Genomic DNA, 21,898 nt, shown 5'->3' with positions numbered 1-21,898 from the left:
TGCAAGAACAATTTTAATATTGGCATTAATATCTCTACCTTGCCAGGACAGATATAATGGATATTTATACTTATTCTTAAAAGAGTAAATAGTAAGTGTTGTATTATATTTACAACAAAAGAGAAATAGGAAATAAGATGGAAAGAATGAATTATTTATGTATATTTAATTCTGAGACATAAAAACCTGGATAAAAATGAAGGACAAAAAAAGAGAAAGAAAATGAAGAAGAAATTGCAGGAGGAAGGAGAAGAGGGGGATCCGTACTTCTTATCCGTGATAAAGCTGAAACTAGAACACTGTGTACTTTGCCTGCTCCACAAAAAATTGATCAATGAAGTTTATGGAATTATTCAAAACATTCAGAAAATAAATACGTGATAATGACCCAAAAGTTTCAGAATTTTAAGTTGCTACACATAATGTGGAAACCCTGGTGGTGTAGTGGTTAAGAGCTAAGGCTGCTAACCAAAAGGTCGACACTTCGAATCCACCAGGCGGTTCTTGGAAATCATATGGGGCAGTTCTACTTTGTCCTTTCGGGTTGCTAGGAGTCGGAATTGACTCGATGGCAATGGATTTTTTTTTTCTTTGACACATAATCTAAAGCTGACAGCCATAACAGTATCAGATCTCTTTCATATTGAAGACCTTTATTGCCTTAAGATTTTTTTTAATAATCTAATAATAGCCCTGAAAGTTGAATTTTCTATTTTAAATATGAAAAAATTGACATTTCTTAGAAATTATATATGATGATATTACATACTTAATAAATAGAAGAATAGGAAACCAAGTTTTGATACTTTAGAAATTACAAATAGGCTCTTTGTTTTCACATTCATTTCAATATTTTACTTATAATATTTAAAGATAAAAAAATCTAATTCTTCACACTGTAATTGTTAGGATGAGTCCAAAGAAATGATTCTAAACTTTCTAAATGACTTACTAGGTTTCTAAACAAACCAGTTTAGAAACAAGTTAGCCCTTTTATTTCCTAATAGGCAGACTTAGTTCTTCAAATTCTTAAATTCACTGGGAATTTTATGCCTAGCAATAATACTTCTCTGTAAGATTTATGTAGTAATTTTCCAGAGCATCTAAAGATAAAGGGCCATTAACCAAAAAAGCCAAACTCACTGCCGTGTTGATTCCAACTTATAGCGACCCTATAGGACAGAGTAGAACTGCCCCGTAGAGTTTCCAAGGAGCGCCTGGAGGATTTGAACTGCTGACGTTTTGCTTAGCAGCCGTAGCACTTAACCACTATGCCACCAGGGTTTCCACAGGGCCATTAAAAAAAAGGGGGGTGTGGCATTAGGGAGAACTAAATAATTGCGCATGTAAGAGTTTTCTGGCCATATCATACGTATGAATTCCTTGTAAATTTCTCTTCTGCCATCTCTATTCCAGAGTTTAATTATATGAGAAAATATCTTTAAAAAAAAAAAAAACTGCTAAAATTATATTCTAATAAAATCAAAGTTCATTTCAGGAAAGGAAATTACAGTAAAACAATTTGAGAAGTAGATCTAAAAGACAATAATATTAAAAATAATTGCAGTTAAGAATTATGTATAAATATATCATAAAACATATAAACCAAACTATCAAATTTAAGAAGTTTACAAATTTATGTGTTGGCATTCATTATCATATAAAATATATTGAAGAAAAAAATGCAATTTTAAAGAGACTTGTTAAATGATTTTTTCAGGAAAAAAAATCAACCAAAGTGATCAGAAGTTATAACTTAAAAAAAAAAATCTGAAAACAAGCCAGTTCCTTAGGCAGAAATGAGGAGGTTATTGGGAGTACAGAGACAGTTTAGGAAAATAATTACCTAATAGGTTTCCCCCCCAAAATAAGAGAAAACTATTGAGAGTATACAGACAGTTTAGGAAAATAATGACTCATTAGGAAAAAAAAAAAAAAAAAGGGGGTTCCTTCAACTGGACTTTGACTCATAGCAACCCTACAGGACAGAGTAGAACTGCTCCATAGGGTTTCCAAAGAGCAGCTGGTGAATTCCAACCACCCACTTTTGGGTTAGCAGCCATGCTGTTAACCATTGTGCCACCAGGGCTCCAATGACTTACAAAGTTTCCCAAAATATAGGAGAAAATTGCAGGAATGTGTTTTATACACATTCATACTAAAGCAATCCACAGCCTTCAGTTACCACTTCCTGAATGTTTCCCCAGAACAAGGAGAATTCCATGAGTGAGACATGGAATTAAGACTACACCTGCCCTGATCACGTACCAGCGAGGGTGTGCCAGCAAGAGTTGTTTATTCCCTTTAGAGGTAATATGACTGATTACTTAGATAATGAACAAAGAAAATATAATAAAAGATAGATGAAGAATAACAGAGAATTTTAGAATAAAGATAGGGAAGCTATTTGGTTAATTCGAAATAGAGACATTTCTGATCTTAATGAATTTTGACTTAGTTATCCTTTAAGAAAGTACTCTAGATCTAACGCTTTTCTACATTCCACTAAAACACTCTTCATCCAAAAACTAAACTAGAATTATTGTTTACTTATTGTAGGTGCTCTCTGTAAGTTGCATTTGTTGGAAGAATTAGAATTTTATTAGACATGGATCACTGGTAATTTTTCATTCCACTTCTATAGGCTTGAGGGAAAGAGACATTTATACTTCAGTGAGCAGATTCAAAGTCCTTTCTAGTTCTATAAAAATGTAAATGTAATTATATTTAAAACAAGAAGTATTTAACACATACTTCTTATTACAGGACTTTCGTAAGTTTCCCTCTTCTTTCTGTTTAATATCCAAAGTTACCCCACTCTCCAACTGAACCCACCTCCAACCACTGGCCCTGACTGAGAGTATTGTATTTGTGGTGTTTTTATCATTGAGTGACTATAAGCCCCGTTGCTATCAAGTCAATTCGAACTCATAGCAACCCTATAGGACAGAGTAGAACTGCCCCCTTGGGTTTCCAAGGAGCGGCTGGTAGATTTGAACTGCTGAGCTTTTGGTAAGCAGCTGAGCTTTTAACCGCTGTGCCACCAGGGCTTGAGCAAGTAACATTTGTTTTATTTCTTCATCTCTTTTTAGCCATCTCCCTTTCCTTACTGTCCCTACCGGATAAGAATTCACTTTTTCCAGCATGGAAAATTTTATCGTAAATGGCACGTGCTCTTAAAAAACATTTATGGTCATTAGCAATCACCATATAATAAGATGCCAACTGTTATATAGGAAGTATTTTAAATATGACATGTATATGTATTTATCACTCAATACCATAAGAACATTTTAGAATTTGGAGGAAGATATTATCACAGGATCATGTATGACTTTATCCAAGCAAACACCAAGAATTATGTCATAGAAGCTCAAATGAGAGTCCATGGGGAGGCCCACTCAAATCTCCACAGTGAACACCAGCACCTCTCCCTCTATTCTGTGTAATGACTGTTCTGAGATGGTCATGTGGCTTATTTCTGAAAAGCAAAGATCTAAGTCATCACTTTCTTCCACAGGAAATATAATAGGAGCAAGAAATTTGTTTGGTTGCATAGATTAAACAAACTTAGAAATCTAACATAAAAATATACATATTAATCACAACAGATGTATTTCTTAAAACTTTCTTTCAAAATTTGTGATATCTGGAACCCATGATCATTTCAGGGTCCCTGATAAAATTTAATTACAACATTTTTCTTTCTTGAACTCATGTAGGATCAGGGCCTCTGTATGTTCCTCACCACATAGTAAGATACAAATCCAGTTGTCTTCTTAAATTACATATAATGCTACAAATAACAGATTACAAATTAAGCATTTATTGTATTAAGTAGACTTTTATTCCTTTATTGGAGAGAGTACATTTATGAAAAGGAATATATTTCCAGTTTTTGCCTTATCAGTTATAGTTTTATTTTCTCTTTTCTTCTGTTGCTGTCAATCTATTTTGCCCCAGTGGCTTTTCTTTTCTTTATATTTCTCTCCATCTTGTTTGATAGCATTTTTCTTAACTTCCTCTCCAAATGCCCCAATTGATACATGAAATATTTCATGATTGTGTTGCCCCAAACTTTTGTAAAGTGGTAAAAATGTTCATTCTATGACACTCTGACAGCTTAGAATTTTTACACAAAGGAAGATGCTGACAGACTAAATCAGACACATTTGACAGTAATGTTCCATTTCGTTTGAGTCCATCGAATAAGAAAAAATGGTTGTCACTTTCTGAGGAACAAAATTCATGGGAACTAAATCAACCACTACATCTTTGGGAAGACTGAGGATTGGAGGGAAGAAGCACACACAGAAATCCTATAACACACAAAACACAGATATTCTTAGACAGACTTACAAAATACTTTTTATCTTTAGCTGTTAATGACTACCCAAACCTCATAATGATATCTACGTAAGTAGAAACCATACGTACTGGTGATAAATGAAGCTAAATATGCTTTAAAATATTGGAATGGTGAGATGAAATATTTCTTAACATGATTTTACCTACCTTATCTGCAGACAACGAAGCTTTCTCATAACTCAGATAAAAAATAGAAAACTGAACCTTTTTGCGAGCACACTACGAAAGCTGGAAAATGATAGGACACTCAGACTTCTCCACAATCATGTCTGTTTTACACAGAGTCAATTCTTAATTTCTTCGTTAGCAAGTTCTTCTTGTCAACAATATCGATTTGTACTTAGAGATTTATGTTATATTCACTTTAAAGATGCATGGGCAGAATAAGTCCCAGGTTATAAAGGTCTGACTTAGGGACAATTCCTACTTGCCCTTTAATGTTATGTAAATTTGCTCTCACTTTGAAATGGCTGAGCCAACCCCTACTGCCAACAAATTTTTCATCATGATCACAACATTGATTTCCTTATGGTATTCTCATATTCTAAGGAATAGTCCACGTACACTGAATTGTCACTAGAATGTTTTTCCCCCTCTGACATAAACTTTATCTTTAGCTATTCCATCTTAAGAAATCTCAATCTATTTAGATACGCTTATTCATTATTTTCCAAATAGCATCTTTACAAATTCTTGTCTCTATAACTTCATTCACATCACTTCCTTTTTATGTAAAGTCATCCCATCCTCAGACCTTTTAAGAACAATTTAAATCCCACATTAGCCTTGAAATTGAGCTGAAATTTCACTTTCTCCAGTTGGAGTTTCCAAACCACATCAAGGTCCTCAATTTCCTACAGTTTTGAAATGAAACTCTTAGAGGGTTTACTGTCTAGTTCATTCATTTCTACAATACTTTCCCTTCTGCCAATAGTTTGGGAGAAGCTGTTTGATAGGTTTTCCCTCTATCTTCCTAATCAGAGTATATTTCTGTTACAGGCCAGTGGTCACGAAATACACATCTTACACTTCCCTACCTAGTGATGCATTTAGTAGACAACCAATGAACATATCAAAAATTGATAGTCATCAATCTACAAGGTTTCTGTACTGAATAAAATGTTATTGTAACTAGGAAATATGAAGTACCTTATGGGGATTATGCTGAGAAAAGTAACATGAATTCCATGTTAAATATGTGCACTCCTCTTTGGATATATGTCATGTCATAAAAATATTTCAACACATATTTAATTTTTATATTTTGATTCTTTAAATATTTCATTAACACCTTGCATATTATTTTAAATATAAAAGATGGAGCACTATTTATTATATTTAAAACAAAGGACTCTGGTTTGAATTTACTATTAATAACAATAAAGGATTACAACCAAGAAAATCCTATGGCGCACTTCCATTCTGTTACACATGGAGTCACCATGAGTTGAGGGCCAACTGGATGGCCTCTAACAACAAAAACATCAGTAAATTATATTATAATTATTTAAATTGCTAAAAATAGTTATATGTGTAGACTAATGGTCACTCTAAAAACCTTTGAGTAATATCACATTTTCAACATATATTTTTATTTGAGCTCGGAGGTTTTTTGTTTTATCTTTTTTTTTTTTTTTTAAACAACAAAAAATGTGAAGCCACATGAGATGTACAGACCCTGAGGCTCTACATATTAAACATAAGATGAGTTGGTAGCATTTGCAGCAAAAACTTCTGGCTCTGTGCATAAGAACATAAAATTTTAAAACCTATTCTCACAACAGCAATGAAGAAATTTCTAGTTTGCTGGAATTGGTGACTCCCCAGGTTTTGTTTTATAACTTTAGAGAGTCAGTCACTCATTTGAAAAACCTTGTCTCAGGAAACTGATCAGTCTGAAGTTAAAATTATTGTACAGACAATGCTTTACACTTGATTGATATATGTTTTCATGAAAATGTAGCTTTAAAATTTTTTATTTGTAGTCTTAAAGGTGGCTGAATCTTAGAGCTCAGCATCAAAAATATCTCTAAAAAAGTTATTGGAAAGAAAACCCAGGTGTGTATGTGTGTGTTTGAGTTTACTTAGGGCATATAAATTTAAAAAATGCAAATTTACTGAAGAAAGCAAAGGCTGCTATGAACTATTTCATTCTTACTAAATAGGAGTTATGAAATGGCTTGTAAATCAAGTTCACACCAGAGATTACATAAAATCTAAAGACTCTTCTAGTGATTAGGGGCACTCATAGGAGAGAGATTTGGACCTTAAAATTAGTTCCCCAGATTCAATGGCTAATTGCTGGTTATGGAAATGCTCAGTGAAAATATTGGTCTCTCTTTTGTTCCTTGTGCGGAACATGGGTAGAACAATGTTCTTTCCATTGTGTGACATAGTGTGTTGAGTCAAAATGTATATAAAAGCAATTAACACAATGTTTTGCACATACTGGACGCTTGATAATTAGCCATTTTATGAATGAAATTTCCCACTGACTTATTTATTTTCCATTTAGTTTGAAAAGCAGTGAGTGACATTTTCTCCTAAGAAATCAAAACAGGGAGCTAGGAGAGATCCAATATTTCTTTTTCTTTGAGGCCAAAAGTGAAACACTTAAAAATTTTGTCTCTCCCCCTTGAAATTGGAGAGATTTTCCATCTGCTGTTTGACCATGTAATCCCTTACAAATCTCCAGCTGTTTGATCTTGGCTGTCAGCTCTACTGAGGTTAGTATCACTAGAGCAGAAGCTAGAAGCTAAAAAAAAAAAAAAGGTACTTTCTTTTTTATTTGAGGCAGCACTGATATAGAAAACAAATATTCTCACACACACACTAAAAGAATTACAGTGATTAAAAACAAGTACTGTGATTGTTTGCTTGTCAAGTTGATTCTGACTCCTAGTGACCCTATAGGATGGAGTAGAACTGCCCCATAGGGTTTTCCTAGGCTGTCATCTTTAAGGAAGCAGATTGCCAGGTCTTTTTCCCCCAGGGAACCACTGCGTAGGATCAAACCACTGAGTTTTGGGTTAGCAGTCCAGTGCTTAACCGTTGTGCCACCAGGGCTCCTTAAAACAAGTAATACATGTACAAAATTAAAAGTAAAAGAGTAGGAGCCCTAATACAAGGTATAAACAGAATACAAAACATTACCAAAAATGATGAAGAGAAACCTGATAACTGGGAGCTCCTAAAAATCAAACACCTATGCTTATCTAAAGACTTCACCAAAAGAGTAAAAAGACCACTTACAGATTGGGAAAGAATTTTGAGCTATGACATCTCCGACCAGCGCCTGATCTCTAAAATCTATATGATTCTGTCAAAACTCAACCACAAAAAGACAAACAACCCAATCAAGAAGTGGGCAAAGGATATGAATACACATTTCACTAAAGAAGATATTCAGGCAGCCAACAGATACATGAGAAAATGCTCTCGATCATTAGCCATTAGAGAAATGCAAATTAAAACTACGATGAGATTCCATCTCACACCAGCAAGGCTGGCATTAATCCAAAAAACACAAAATAATAAATGTTGGAGAGCCTGCGGAGAGATTGGAACTCTCATACACTGCTGGTGGGAATGTAAAATGGTACAACCACTTTGGAAATCTATCTGGCGTTATCTTAAACAGTTAGAAATAGAACTACCATACAACCGAGAAATCCCACTCCTGGGAATATACCCTAGAGATACAAGAGCCTTCATACAAACAGATATATGCACACCCATGTTTATTGCAGCTCTGTTTACAATAGCAAAAAGCTGGAAGCAACCAAGATGTCCGTCAACGGATGAATGGGTAAATAAATTGTGGTATATTCACACAATGGAATACTACGCATCGATAAAGAACAGTGACGAATCTCTGAAACATTTCATAACATGGAGGAACCTGGAAGGCATTATGCTGAGCGAAATTAGTCAGAGGCAAAAGGACAAATATTGTATAAGACCACCATTATAAGATCTTGAGAAATAGTAAACCTGAGAAGAACACATACTTTTGTGGTTACGAGGGGGGAAGGGAGGGAGGGTGGGAGAGGGTTTTTTTTATTGATTAATCAGTAGATAAGAACTGCTTTGGTTGAAGGGAAAGACAACACTCAATACATGGAAGGTCAGCTCAGTTGGACTGGACCAAAAGCAAAGAAGTTTCCGGGATAAAATGAATGCTTCAAAGGTCAGCGGAGCAAGCGCGGGGGTCTGGGGAACATGGTTTGCGGGGACTTCTAAGTCAATTGGCAAAATAATTCTATTATGAAATCATTCTGCATCCCACTTTGAAATGTGGCGTCTGGGGTCTTAAATGCTAATAAGCGGCCATCTAAGATGCATCAATTGGTCTCAACCCACCTGGAGCAAAAGAAAATGAAGAACACCAAGGCCACACGACAACTAAGAGCCCAAGAGACAGAAAGGGCCACATGAACCAGAGACCTACATCATCCTGAGACCAGAAGAACTAGTTGGTGCCCGGCCACAATCGATGACTGCCCTGACAGGGAGCAGAGCAGAGGACCCCTGAGGGAGCAGATCAGTGGGATACAGACCCCAAATTCTCATAAAAAGACCAAACTTAATGATCTGACTGAGACTTGAGGAATCCCGGTGGCCATGCTCCCCAGACCTTCTGTTGGCACAGGACAGGAACCATCCCCGAAGACAACTCATCAGACATGAAAGGGACTGGTCAGCAGGTGGGAGAGAGACGCTGAAGAAGAGTGAGCTAATTATATCAGGTGGACACTTGAGATTGTGTTGGCAACTCTTGTCTGGAGAGGGGATGGGAGGATAGAGAGAGAGAGAAGCCGGCAAAATTATCACAAAAGGAGAGACTGAAAGGGCTGACTTAAGAGGGGGAGAGCAAGTGGGAGTAGGGAGTGAGATGTATGTAAACTTATATGTGACAGACTGATTGGATTTGTAAACGTTCACTTGAAGCTTAATAAAAGTTATTAAAAAAAAAAGGTAAAAGAGGTGAAAAATATGATAATTATAAATTTTAAAGAAGCATTTGGTAAATTTTAGTAAGACTCAACAGCAACTAACAGAATGTATATATAACAACATTCAGGAAAAACATCCTTTGGTTAAAAGCCACTATATAGATTATTTTTTAACATGTTAAATAACAAACACAGATTACAGTTGAAATACTTAAGAAAAATCACCTTAATGTCAACGTCAGCATAAATGCCTGCTGATTCTCAAGTAATTTATTGTCGGCCATAAAATTAAATAAGAAATCCGTATAAGAGTTATCCATGAAGAAAAGAAGAGGAAATAAGTATTATTATTTTAAATAAAATGATTATATACTAGAAAACAAAAGAGATAAAAAATATTAGAAAAAAATAAGAGTTCGGTAAAGTGCTGATTAAAAAATAAGCATAAAAATCAATAGCTTTAGCTTGCGCCACTTAACCCGTTGCCATGCAGTCAATTCTGGCTCATAGTGACCCTACAGGACAGAGTAGAACTGCCCCACAGGGTTTTCAAGGAGCAGCTGGTGGATTTGAACTGCCAGCCTTTTGGTTAGCAGCCAAGCTCTTAACCACTATGCCACCAGGGCTCCAACGTGCCGCTTAGAAAATGTAATAAAAGATTGGTGTTCACATTGCGATGAAGGGCAAAACATCCTAGAAAAAAACTTAAAATGTGGTGAAACTTCACGGAGATCTAAGGGAAACGAGCTTGAAAAATAGTTAATATGATATATAAATATAAATATATCAATTCTCAACCAAAATCTAAAACTGGCATCTTATTAAATAGTAAAATGAATCTAAAGTTCACACAGACAAATAAACAAGAGATACTAGTCTGAAAGGTAAACCCTAGTGGTGTATTGGTTAAGTACTACGGCTGCTAACCAAAAGGTCGGCAGGTCTAATCCACCAGGTGCTCCTTGGGAACTCTATGGGGCAGTTCTACTCTGTCCTGTAGGGTGGCTATGAGTTGGAATTGACTCAATGGCAACAGGATTTTTTTTTTTTTTAGTCTGAAAAAGAATAAGGTGAGTGAGAAATGAACAAGCCAATTATTAAAGTGTGTTTTGCTGCTACAGCTTTTCCAGGCCAAGAATTGACAGAACAAAGGAATTTCATGAAATATATGATAATTTTGTATATGGCGTTTTAAAACAGGAAAGGAAAAGACAGATTATTCAATCCATTACATTCCTAAAGCCATTTGGCCATTCATCAAAATATAAATTTGATAGTTATCTCACTTCTCACACCAAAACAAGTTCCAGATGGTTCAAAGATATTAATGGAAAAAACAAAGATATTACTGGAAAAAATTAACTGTTAGTAAAGCTCCGAATTCAGGTGGAGTAAGGTACACCTTCCCTCTTAAGACCTTTGGTATCAGGTCATTTATGAAAAGAAAAATGAAAAAATCTGAATGAAAAAATATTAGGTATAAATTAAATAAACAGAGAATAGTTGCAGCATATGAAACCAACAATGGTTTAATAAGCTTAATGCATGTGAAGTCCTACAAATTATTAAAGTTTTGAAGAATCCACAATGTAGGAAATACAAGTGATTATATATGATCTGATTAATTTTATTAGAAATTAAGAGAATGCAAATTAAAGTATGAGTAATATATATTACTATATATACACCTATTTATATCTTTTTATTCACCTATTTATATGCTACATAAATATATATAACTAGTATACATTATATATAATATATATATAATTATAGGATTCCCTGGATGATATAAATGATTAATCACTAAACTACTAACCTAAAAGTTATTGGTTCCAACCTGTCCAGAGGTACCTCAGAAGTAAAGCCTGTCAGTCTTCTTCCAAAGTCCTATGTAGGGACAGTTCAGCTCTGTAACACGTGGGGTCACCATGTGTCAGAACTGACTTGAGGGCAACTAACAACATATATATATATATATATATATATATATATATATATATATATATATTTACCAATGGTTTTGGAAATGTTTCTGAAAATACATGAAACTGTCTTACTCATTTTAAAGATATCTGAGCAATTCCATTTCCAGAAATTTATTCTCACCTTCAAAGCATACTTAACTGGGAAAATATAGACAAAGATGTTAATTGAAACTTTTTTTGTAATGGGGAAAATTAGAAATAACCTGAAAATGTATTTTCAGTGAAATGGCGTAAATTGGGTTACAATGAAATGATACCAGCTGTTGGAAATAAACGAAAAGATGGCCTTTTTTTTTAGGTAGGGTAAATTCAAATGATAAAATAATATGTATATTAGATTTTATTTTTTTAAATAATAAAATGTTAATATCTGCATACAAATGTTAGAAAATATACCCTTAAAATCTTAGCAGTGGAAGGTGAGACTTGCTGTTTCATATATTTCTAGGTTGTTTACTTTCTATATTGATTGTATTTAGTTATTCTAAATAGAAAATATAAACAATTATAACGCAGTTGCAAGTAAAATGTCGATCCTAGAGGCTTCTGTAGGACATAAAGCAGGTGATTAAAGAACTACACATCTTCAAGTCTTGTTACCTATGCTAGAATAGCAAATGGTCTTTAAAACGGCCAGTTACCACAGAGTGGATTCCAGCTCAGGGTCCCCCCCGTGTGCGTCAGGGTAGACCTGTTCCACGGAGTGGATTCCAGCTCAGGGTCCCCCCCGTGTGCGTCAGGGTAGACCTGTTCCACGGAGTGGATTCCAGCTCAGGGTCACCCCGGTGTGCGTCAGGGTAGACCTGTACCACGGAGTGGATTCCAGCTCAGGGTCCGCCCCCCCCCCCCCCCCCCGTGTGCGTCAGGGTAGACCTGTTCCACGGAGTGGATTCCAGCTCAGGGTCACCCCGGTGTGCGTCAGGGTAGACCTGTACCACGGAGTGGATTCCAGCTCAGGGTCCCCCCCCCCCCCCCCCGTGTGCGTCAGGGTAGACCTGTTCCACGGAGTGGATTCCAGCTCAGGGTCACCCCGGTGTGCGTCAGGGTAGACCTGTTCCACGGAGTGGATTCCAGCTCAGGGTCACCCCGGTGTGCGTCAGGGTAGACCTGTTCCACGGAGTGGATTCCAGCTCAGGGTCACCCCGGTGTGCGTCAGGGTAGACCTGTACCACGGAGTGGATTCCAGCTCAGGGTCCCCCCCCCCGTGTGCGTCAGGGTAGACCTGTTCCACGGAGTGGATTCCAGCTCAGGGTCCCCCCCCCGCCCGTGTGAGTCAGGGTAGACCTGTTCCACGGAGTGGATTCCACCTCAGGGTCCCCCCCCCCCCCGTGTGCGTCAGGGTAGACCTGTTCCACGGAGTGGATTCCAGCTCGGGGTCCCCCCCGTGTGCGTCAGGGTAGACCTGTTCCACGGAGTGGATTCCACCTCAGGGTCCCCCCCCCCCCCCCCCCCCGTGTGCGTCAGGGTAGACCTGTTCCACGGAGTGGATTCCAGCTCGGGGTCCCCCCCCGTGTGCGTCAGGGTAGACCTGTTCCACGGAGTGGATTCCAGCTCAGGGTCACCCCCGTGGGCGTCAGGGTAGACCTGTTCCACAGAGTCTTCAGTGGCTGATTTTTTGGAAGTAGATCACCTGGTCTTTCTTGCTAGGTGCCTCGGAGTTGACCTAAAGCTTCAACCTGTGTGTTCGGAGTTCAGAGTGTTAACATTTGAACCACCCAGGGCATCTGAAACAGTCTTTATACAGATGTTAATCCCGGTTCGCTGTCTCCCTAGGGAAGGGTGAGCATGGGAAACCGTACCCCCTCACTGAAGAGGACCACGACGACTCAGCGTACAGGGAGAATGGATTTAATATTTTTGTCAGCAACAATATTGCTCTGGAGAGGTCCCTGCCAGATATCCGCCATGCTAAGTGAGTATCAGCCTGTGAGGTGCGGTTTTCCTTTGTCTATTTTCCTTTGTTGTTTTTAATATGTATTATTTTGAAACATGTAACCAAAAATCTCTCTCTTTTTTTGGAGAAAAAAAAGAAGTATAGTTTATAATCTTTAACATCTTGGATTAAATTGGGATAACCACTAAAAATCAAAAGAAGAAATAACTATTAACTCTCTGAAACTTGATTCAATAAACATTTTCCTCACTGAATTGACTGTGTTATCTCCATTTAAAATGAAATGTTTTACAATATGTTCATTCTGTTTACATTTGATCATGTAAATGATGAAGCAAAAGTTTTCTCTGGTCATTACTGCTACAAGAATGTTTTGCATTTATGTTCCTTTTGTGGACTCAGTCCCATACCAGCCATATTCAATGTCATGTTGTTAACATTTCCCATGAAGAATGCCTAAGGTGAATGCAACCATAATCGGAAGATAAATCATATGAGATCATATATTCATTGAAAAAATAATACTCACCAGGATTTCTAATCATAATAAATTCTTGCTATTTTTATAAAATAATTAAAATCATTGAGAAATTATTTTTTAATTAAATGCAATTACTGTGAAGAGAATATTTGAGAATGAAAATTATTAGAGTATTTAAAATGTATATTTTAAATATTAAAATGAAGACTAATTATGATATAGATCAATTTATTTGTATTATTTCTTCTGTAATAATGCAACATTCATATTGATGATTATTTGATCAATTCTTTCTAATAATTAAGTTTAAGGCAATTCATGATAAACGTAGTTCACTTTTTTAAGTTGAATGATCATTAGATTTCCAGATTGCCCTTTGGCTACAACCACATTTGGTAGCGTCCATGTTGTTTCATTTTCCGTAAAGAAAGCACAAAACAAATGCATCCGTGATCCAAGGGTGAGTAGTTGGTTGTACAATTTCCTGGCATTTTACGAAGGGCTTGTGGCTTGTCATTTGACAGGGAGCCCACTTTTTTTAATTGAATCTTAGCTAAATATTACAGTGTAAATGTAAGCAAGTACATTTCTGTCCACCCCCATCTAGTCCTGACACTACTATATATAGTTTTTTTGTTTTTTTTAATCTGTTATGGTTTTCTGGTTAGCATAAACAATGTCAAAAGATGCCAAGAACACAGAATGTGGTCAGAATTAATTGCAGTTAATATTTGATGAATCTGTTCAACCATTGCTAACATGTTGCTAATATGTTTACCCCTCCCCACCTCAGTCTTCCTTTAGAAACATTGATGTGAGAGAAAGAAACCAGAGAAAATAAAACAGGGGCAAGGAATGCAAATAAGGTCTTCTTGTTCTTGTTCTGTGCCGTTACGTGGATTCTGACTCAGCGACCATATAGGGCGGAAGCAAAACGCTCCATAGTGTTTCCAAGGAGCGGCTGGTGGATTCGAACTGTAGGAATCGAAATTAAACCAGTAAAGCATAGTAGTGAAATTCTTAACTTTGTGCAAAACTAATTAACCCTTAAAAAAATAATCAGTAAATTATGGTGTGGGGGACTGTTTTTCTAGTTGCTATATTGTGTCTTTATAACTTTATTGTCAAATGTAAAAGAATTACTTATTTTCTCCTCAGGTTTTATATGAATTTGCATTCCCCAATATAGTTAAGCAGAGGATTAATGAGATGCACACGTCAATTTTTTTTTTTTTCCCCCTAAACTGAATGTGTTGTATATTGGTCTAGGCCTTCCAGCTAGCAAATTATCCCCAGGTTACCTGAAATTATCCACGGTAATTCCCACTGACGGAGAACATTTCTAGTTATGAGAAATCTTAATACCTAATTGCACAGCATCAAAGATGCATAAAGTTGCATTGTTGGCATAATAAATATGCTCAGAGAATAATTTCCATCCACCTTCTCCCCAACCCCCAGACTCCCCATCTTTTAATCTGCATTCAAGTGGAAAGAATGGCAGGTGGAAACAGTGCAGAAAAACACTGTTGTCAAAAGTAGGCTGATAGTTCCATTCTTCTCAGAGAGTATATTTTTAATGTAACCACCACCTTTTGCAAAAAAGAAGATATTCTTAGGCATTAATGGAAAAAACGGAAAGATAAAATACCTTGAAATTTTTAGTAGAACTACTGAGTTCATAGTATGAGGAAAACTTTATTTAAAATGTCAAGGAAGAAAAACGTGGCTAAATATAGTCCATGACCATATCTTACTTTCTTACTAAAGTTGGATATCTAACAGGACAAACCATCATGTAGTAACAGTGATACCAAAACAAAACAAAACAAAAGTGAACAAAAGAACAATAATCTTAACAGAGAGTTGAAGGTGGATGACAGGAGAAGTGTTAAGATGACGACTTTCCAGGAATGGTTGTTTACCTTGGTTAATCCAGCAATACAGGAAGAGAGACCTGCCTTTGTCTCTGATTTTGTCAATGCTCACCTGCAGTAAACCAAAAGCCAAAGAGGGTGTTAACAGGGATCCCAGTGTGTAGAGTCCTATGATTTTGACCTCATCCGCGCTTCGCAAAATGCAGGTAAAAGTAACTACAAGAGTAGGTAGCTCTGTCTAAGTGGCCCTTGAAACCATAAAATCAGCTTGACACATAGATCAGTATTACCAAATTAACTAGGCTACAGGTAGTATATTGACATTGGCTATGAAAGAGAATTTGTGTGACATTTTAAAATAAAGCAAAAGACTTGTAAAAATAACTTTCCATTTTCAGTCAGCCAAATCATATCACAGACTCAATGTGAAGAAGGAAGAGTTTCTTTTTCTTTGCCCTAGGAGTTTACAATGGAAAACAGTGGGAAATACTATACTGAAAAGTTTCTTTTCTTGCTCTTCTTTCCAGAACACATACTTGTACAATTTACTCTATTGTGCTACACTATTGGCCGTTCACTCTGTACCAGATCACATTCTCATGATTAAAAAAAAAAAAGCGGAGGATCTAGATATTTTGACATGCTTAGTGTACATTTTGATTTACCTTGAAGAAGCATCAGTCGGAAATCCCTATCCAGAAAGCATATTTTTGCTTTTCCTAATCCTTTCTTCTTCACTAGCATCAAAATGAACTGCTTTCTTTTACCTTATTATTTCATAGAGTCAGTAGTGGATTCCCATAAGTAGAATCCATACATAAAAGAAATGATTTGGTCAGTCTTACTTTTGCCCTAATGATAAATTCCATGCTTTTCAGTTGTGTTTTTAAATCTTATGTTTTTATTTCTTTTTCATTTTTTACTTATACCTTATGTTTACATTTCTTATGTCTTTAGTGTCTCCCTATATTGGAAATTACATTTTAGTTTTTCACACCATCTCATCTGTGCTTTCGTATCATCAGATTCTCCACCTCTTCTTCTACATTCATGACCCTACTCTTTTGGTTGACTTTTGTACTTCTTTAAAGACACATTATGTTATTTTAAATACTCATTCCCTTCTTCTGTTACTATCAAAATCACATCTGTGTCCATAGTATGCAGATATGTCTTTAAAACTTCTTTATATTTTCTTTAACACAGTGTTGATAAGAATTTTACTGTGAGAGCTTCTGCATGCCAAATGTCCAGTCAATGAATACTTTGCTGGCCTGGCTTCATTTTTACCATACGTAAATTCTCCCTACCTGCATATTGATTGTTCAATGCCTTTGTATTCAGTCACCTACCTGGGATGCCACATTTTTTGTATGCTATAGATCATCTTTGGAAACCCTGGTGGCATAGTCGTTAAGAGCTACAGCTGCTAACCAAAAGGTCAGCTGTTGAAACCCACCAAGTGCTCCTTGGAAACCCTATGGGGTCGCTGATTCGGAATTGACTCAATGGCAACTGGTTAGTTTTTTGAGTTCATCTTATTTTGACTTCTAGTTCCAGATAGGAAAGTTAAGACATTTATTTGGAATAAACAGTACATATGAAATAGGGAAATGTAAAACCATACTAAGATGTCCAACATAGAAAAGAAACTCTGATAAACTTATGCAAGAACATATTGCTAGGAAAATCAGATTCGAAAACACTTATGTAAGTATTACCCCCCTTAAACAAGTATTATTCCCAGGACATGAAGAAATTCCTCAACAGATACCACAAACTCTCCCAACAACAGGTTATCCTTAATATGTATAAGAAGTCGTTACACCTACGTGAGCTAGGCCAGGTCAGAGAAACATATAATGGGAGAGTTGAGGTTGGCTTCACAGAGGATTCGGGTAATTTATCATTGATATTATATCCATTTTTTTGGTGTTATAAAAGTAAATATGTTCATCCAGATACATACTCATACACATTCACATACTGGAATATCTTTAAGTTATAGTAGTTCTATTCTGAATTGTGGCTTTTTCTTTTCATTTCACATTTCATTCTCATTTCACTGATACTAGGAATAGTTTCAACTCCAGTGACTTTGACAGGAAACAGAGATTGTCTTAGTCATATAGTGCTACCATAACAGAAATACCACAGGTAGATGGCTTTAACAAAGAGAAATTTATTTTCTTACCGTCTAGGGTGTCGGCTCCAGGGGACGGCTTTCTTTCTCTGTTGGCTCTGGAGGAAGGTCCTTGTCTTCAATCTTCCCCTGGTCAAGGAGCTTCTCAGGGTCCCCGTGTCAAAAGGACATGCTCTGCTCCTAGTGCTGCTTTCTTGGTGATACAAGGTCCCCAACTCTCTATTGTTTCCCTTTCCTTTTATCTTTTGAGAGATAAAAGGTGGTGCAGGTCACACCCCAGGAAACTCCCCTTACCTTGGATCAGGGAGGCGACCTGAGTAAGGTTGGTGATACAATCCCACCCTAATCCTCTCACATAAAATTACAATCACAAAATGGAGGACAACCACACAATACTGGGAATCATGGCCTAATGAAGTTGATATGCATGTTTTTGGGGGGACACAATTCAATCCATGAGAAGGATATTGAAATGTGGAGAGAAAATTTCGTGATATCTCATCTATTAAGAAAATATAAGATAGTTTTTTCAGCCTCATGGATCATATGGTTCCTTTCCAAGACGTTGCAGCTATAATCACAGCCTTGTTCCCTGTCCAATTTCAGAACAAAGTGAGAGGGTATCTCAGAAATAGTTGGAGGTTTAAAACATTAATTTTAATTTTGATTAGACTCTATTAGTGGAGATGGTTTAGATCTGGGCCAAGTTGGATTCCTAATACTAAATTCCAGAATGAGGTGCATTCAGGCTTCAAGTTACAGACATTGCTGGACAGCATAAAGGCAGTGTAAAACTTAGGCAGAGTGAAATGCCTGGTTTCAGCAGGCAAGCAGGTCCCAAAGAAGAAAAACGAACAAGGAGCAAAGCCAAGCATGATAAGCTCTAGAACCCAAACTTCCTTTCTCCTGGAAAGAATGCATGAGGAGATGAAGAGAGGCCAGCAATGTTATTCTCATGTCTGTCCCACCACATGGGAACATTTGCCTATTCAGGAAAAGTCTCCTCCCTAGATGAATAGTACACATTACCTAGTTTGTAGACAAAGGAGAGAGACAGTTTCTCAAGATACACAGACCTTTGAGTAAGTTTCTGATTTTTTAGCATATCATATTCTAATTTAATAATAATTGTAAAATGTTGACCTCCATGACTTTCATTGAGATCCTGAACAAATCAATTCCTCATTTTGAATTTGTTTACCCACTTCCCAATGTGAAGTTGCCAGCTATCCTCATGTCCCTCACTATATATTTAAAAAAAAAACAAAAAAAACCCACTGCCGTTGAGTCGATCCCGACTCATAGCGACCCTATATATTAGGATCATTAAAATTAAGACCAGGTCTACCAAATCAGCTGCAGTATGATTTATTCAGTTATTCCTTTTCCTTGTAGTGATAATTCTTCTAATTTTCTTCCTTATTTTCCAATTGTATCATGAAGACATAAAATATAAGAAGTCAAGTGTAGTACAATCTTAAAATTTAAATTGTAAATACATAATTAAATTGTATGAGCCAGTTCTGAGCTTATTAGAAAACATAATTACATGTTTTTAAATTCTTCTATGATTTGATCAGTATGCTGAGAATACTATCCATTTTAATTTTATGTGAAATAGGAAAATTTAATTCAACTGTTTTGATCCTAGTCTATTTAATGCTATAACTTACTCAGAGAAATGTTTGAGTTTAACCATTCAAAATTATGCAATAATACAAGAAAACCATAAGCATAATTTTAATTTGTAATTTAAAAAGCAATGTAAAAATTTGGAAAACATTGGTTTCTTTTCATAATTTTATTATGAATTTACTTGCAAAGTTGATTACTTTCAACAAATTTACATACAAATTCAGAAGCAAAATAAGTGACTGTTTACTGTTGACACGCTCTGATCAAGTGTGAATACTGCTCCAGAGAGGAAGAAGGGAAATATATTCTTTGAGTCAAATGCTTTTTCACTCTAGGCTATATCTTAGCCTCTAAATATGACAGGAATAAAAAAATTAATCCACAAAGCAGTGGGCTGGAGGAAGTGATAGTGAGGAACAACAAAAAGGAAGTAATCTTTCAAAACTCTTATTCTAATGTCTCAGTCATCTAGTGCTGTTATAATAGAAATACCACAAGTGAACGGCTTTAAGAAACAGAAATTTATTCTCTCACAGTCTAGGAGGATAGAAGTCTGAATTCAGAGTACCAGCTCCAGGGGAAGGTTTTTTCTCTCAGCTCTGGGAGAAGGTCCTTGTCTTCAATCTTATTTTGGGTCTAGGAGTTTCTCAGCTCAAGGACCCAGGTCCAAAGGTCACTCTTTTCTCCTGGTTCTTTTACATCTCAAAAGAAATTAACTCAAGATACAACTTAATCCTGTAGATTTAGTCCTGCCTCATTAACATTACTGCTTCTAATCCTGCCTCATTAATATCATTGTTGTTGCTAGTGCTAGGTGCCATCGAGTCAGTTCTGACTCATAGTGACACTACAGGACAGAACAGAACTAGCCCATAGGGTTTCCAAGGAGCAGCTGGTAAATTTGAACTGCCAACCTTTTGGTTAGCAGCTGAATTCTTAACCACTATACCGCCAGGGCTCCCATTAATATCATAGAGGTTAAAATTTGCAACACAGAGGATAATCAAATCAGATCACAAAATGGTGAAGGACCATACAATACTGGGAATCATGGCCTAGCCAAGTTGACACACATTTTGGGGGGACAGAATTGAATCCATAACAGTACTCTTCCATATTTTTTCAGGGCTGGCTTTATGTTAATAGTATAGACATTAGTACATTAGTGTGTTTCCAAGGGACGTAAAAGCCTGCAATGAAATAGCAATAACAACAAAAGATACTCCCCCACTCCATCCTTTGGCTAAGGCCTGAAAGATATCAGAAGAGTTTTCATCACTGTTGCTAAAAGATGTGTCCTTGTTGAAATGAAAATCCTCCTAGGAGAAAGAACAGTTCAAGAGTTGTCAGACGTCTACGCTTTGCAGTGAATGACGGACCATAAAGCAGACCCTTTGAAAGGCGGAGTGAGGAAGAGCACGAGGGCACCGAGGTCTAAGAGAGTGGCAATTTGAAAGCTGTTCAGGAAAAAACAACTCTAAAAATAAACCTACCTGCTTCAGAAGCATGTCTGTTGATTTTAAAAGTATATCCTTTGTGACCTTGGAACATGATAAAGATAAAAGAAATAAAATTGAAAGCGAACATTTGAGAATTAGATTCACAACTTTAATTCCTCAAAAAAAAAAAAAAAGAAAATGGAAGTTTAATACAATGATGCATATGTCTCTGTAAGATTAATCTAGCAATGGGAATTCTAAATTTGCTCTTCCTTCATTTAATTCCCACTCCTGGAAATTGACTAAAATAAGAATCTTGCTAAAAATCTTGCTGAGTAGGGGTACAATTTTGTTATGCTTGTTTATTTTTACCAAATCAAGCTATTAAGTTCTGTGGTGAACCTTGTTATCTGGTAACAGGCATGTAATGATAAGTGCCTATTATCTTTGAGGTGTAAGATTCAAGTATCTGGAAGACGCTGTTCAGTGTTCTCCACAGAAATGAATAATTTAGTTGTTAATGATGCAATTCTTTCACATTTTATTTATTACTCTGTCTTAAATTTAAGCATCCCTGCTAATATTAGTCTTTCAAAATCTGTAAAATTCTTCCTTGAACCCATTTTTCCCCTCCCACTCTTATCCCCAACTCTCCCACTCACTATTCAACAGTCCTAATTTGACTCAAGCCACTACCATATCAAGACTTTTTCTTTGCCTAAGTTACTAATGACTTCTGTGTTGCCAAATCCCAATATAAATTTTAGTCTTTATCTTGAGAAACTTTCCAGCAATATTTGACACATGGGACCTTCTCTTATTCTTAAAGCACCCTTGTCTCTATTTCGAGGAATAAAAGTTCTCTTGCTTTTTCTTCCCAGGCCTTATGAGTCTCCTTTATCAACCAGTTCCTCCTTAAGTGATGGCAAGATATCCAAGTTCCTTGGGATTCAGTTCTAGCCTCCAGTTTCTTCTCTTTGTTTACTCTTTCCTGGCCGATCTCATCCACGAAGGCCTCTGAATTTTGCCTCTGAAATATACTGCCAAAATACATCTTGAATACACCCCCTTCTCTTTATTCCAACTGCACCCAGTATTATTTCCTGATTAGAATCCTG

General features: G+C 36.4%; 1 protein-coding gene across 1 annotated transcript in view; it reads left to right on the top strand.

Moving 5' to 3' along the window:
* GALNTL6 (polypeptide N-acetylgalactosaminyltransferase like 6) overlaps positions 1-21,898 on the top strand; it is a 1,380,753-nt gene that overhangs the window by 546,609 nt on the left and 812,246 nt on the right. Inside the window, exon 3 of the mRNA XM_003415811.4 lies at positions 13,085-13,223. Within this exon, the coding sequence (XP_003415859.1) occupies positions 13,085-13,223 (139 nt within the window). The remainder of the gene's footprint in view (positions 1-13,084; positions 13,224-21,898) is intronic.

Source organism: Loxodonta africana, chromosome 21 (genome assembly GCF_030014295.1).
Source record: "Loxodonta africana isolate mLoxAfr1 chromosome 21, mLoxAfr1.hap2, whole genome shotgun sequence".
Classification (NCBI taxonomy): domain Eukaryota; kingdom Metazoa; phylum Chordata; class Mammalia; order Proboscidea; family Elephantidae; genus Loxodonta; species Loxodonta africana.
Note: the sequence above shows the minus strand (reverse complement) of the source record. Positions and strands in the feature narration are given on the sequence as shown.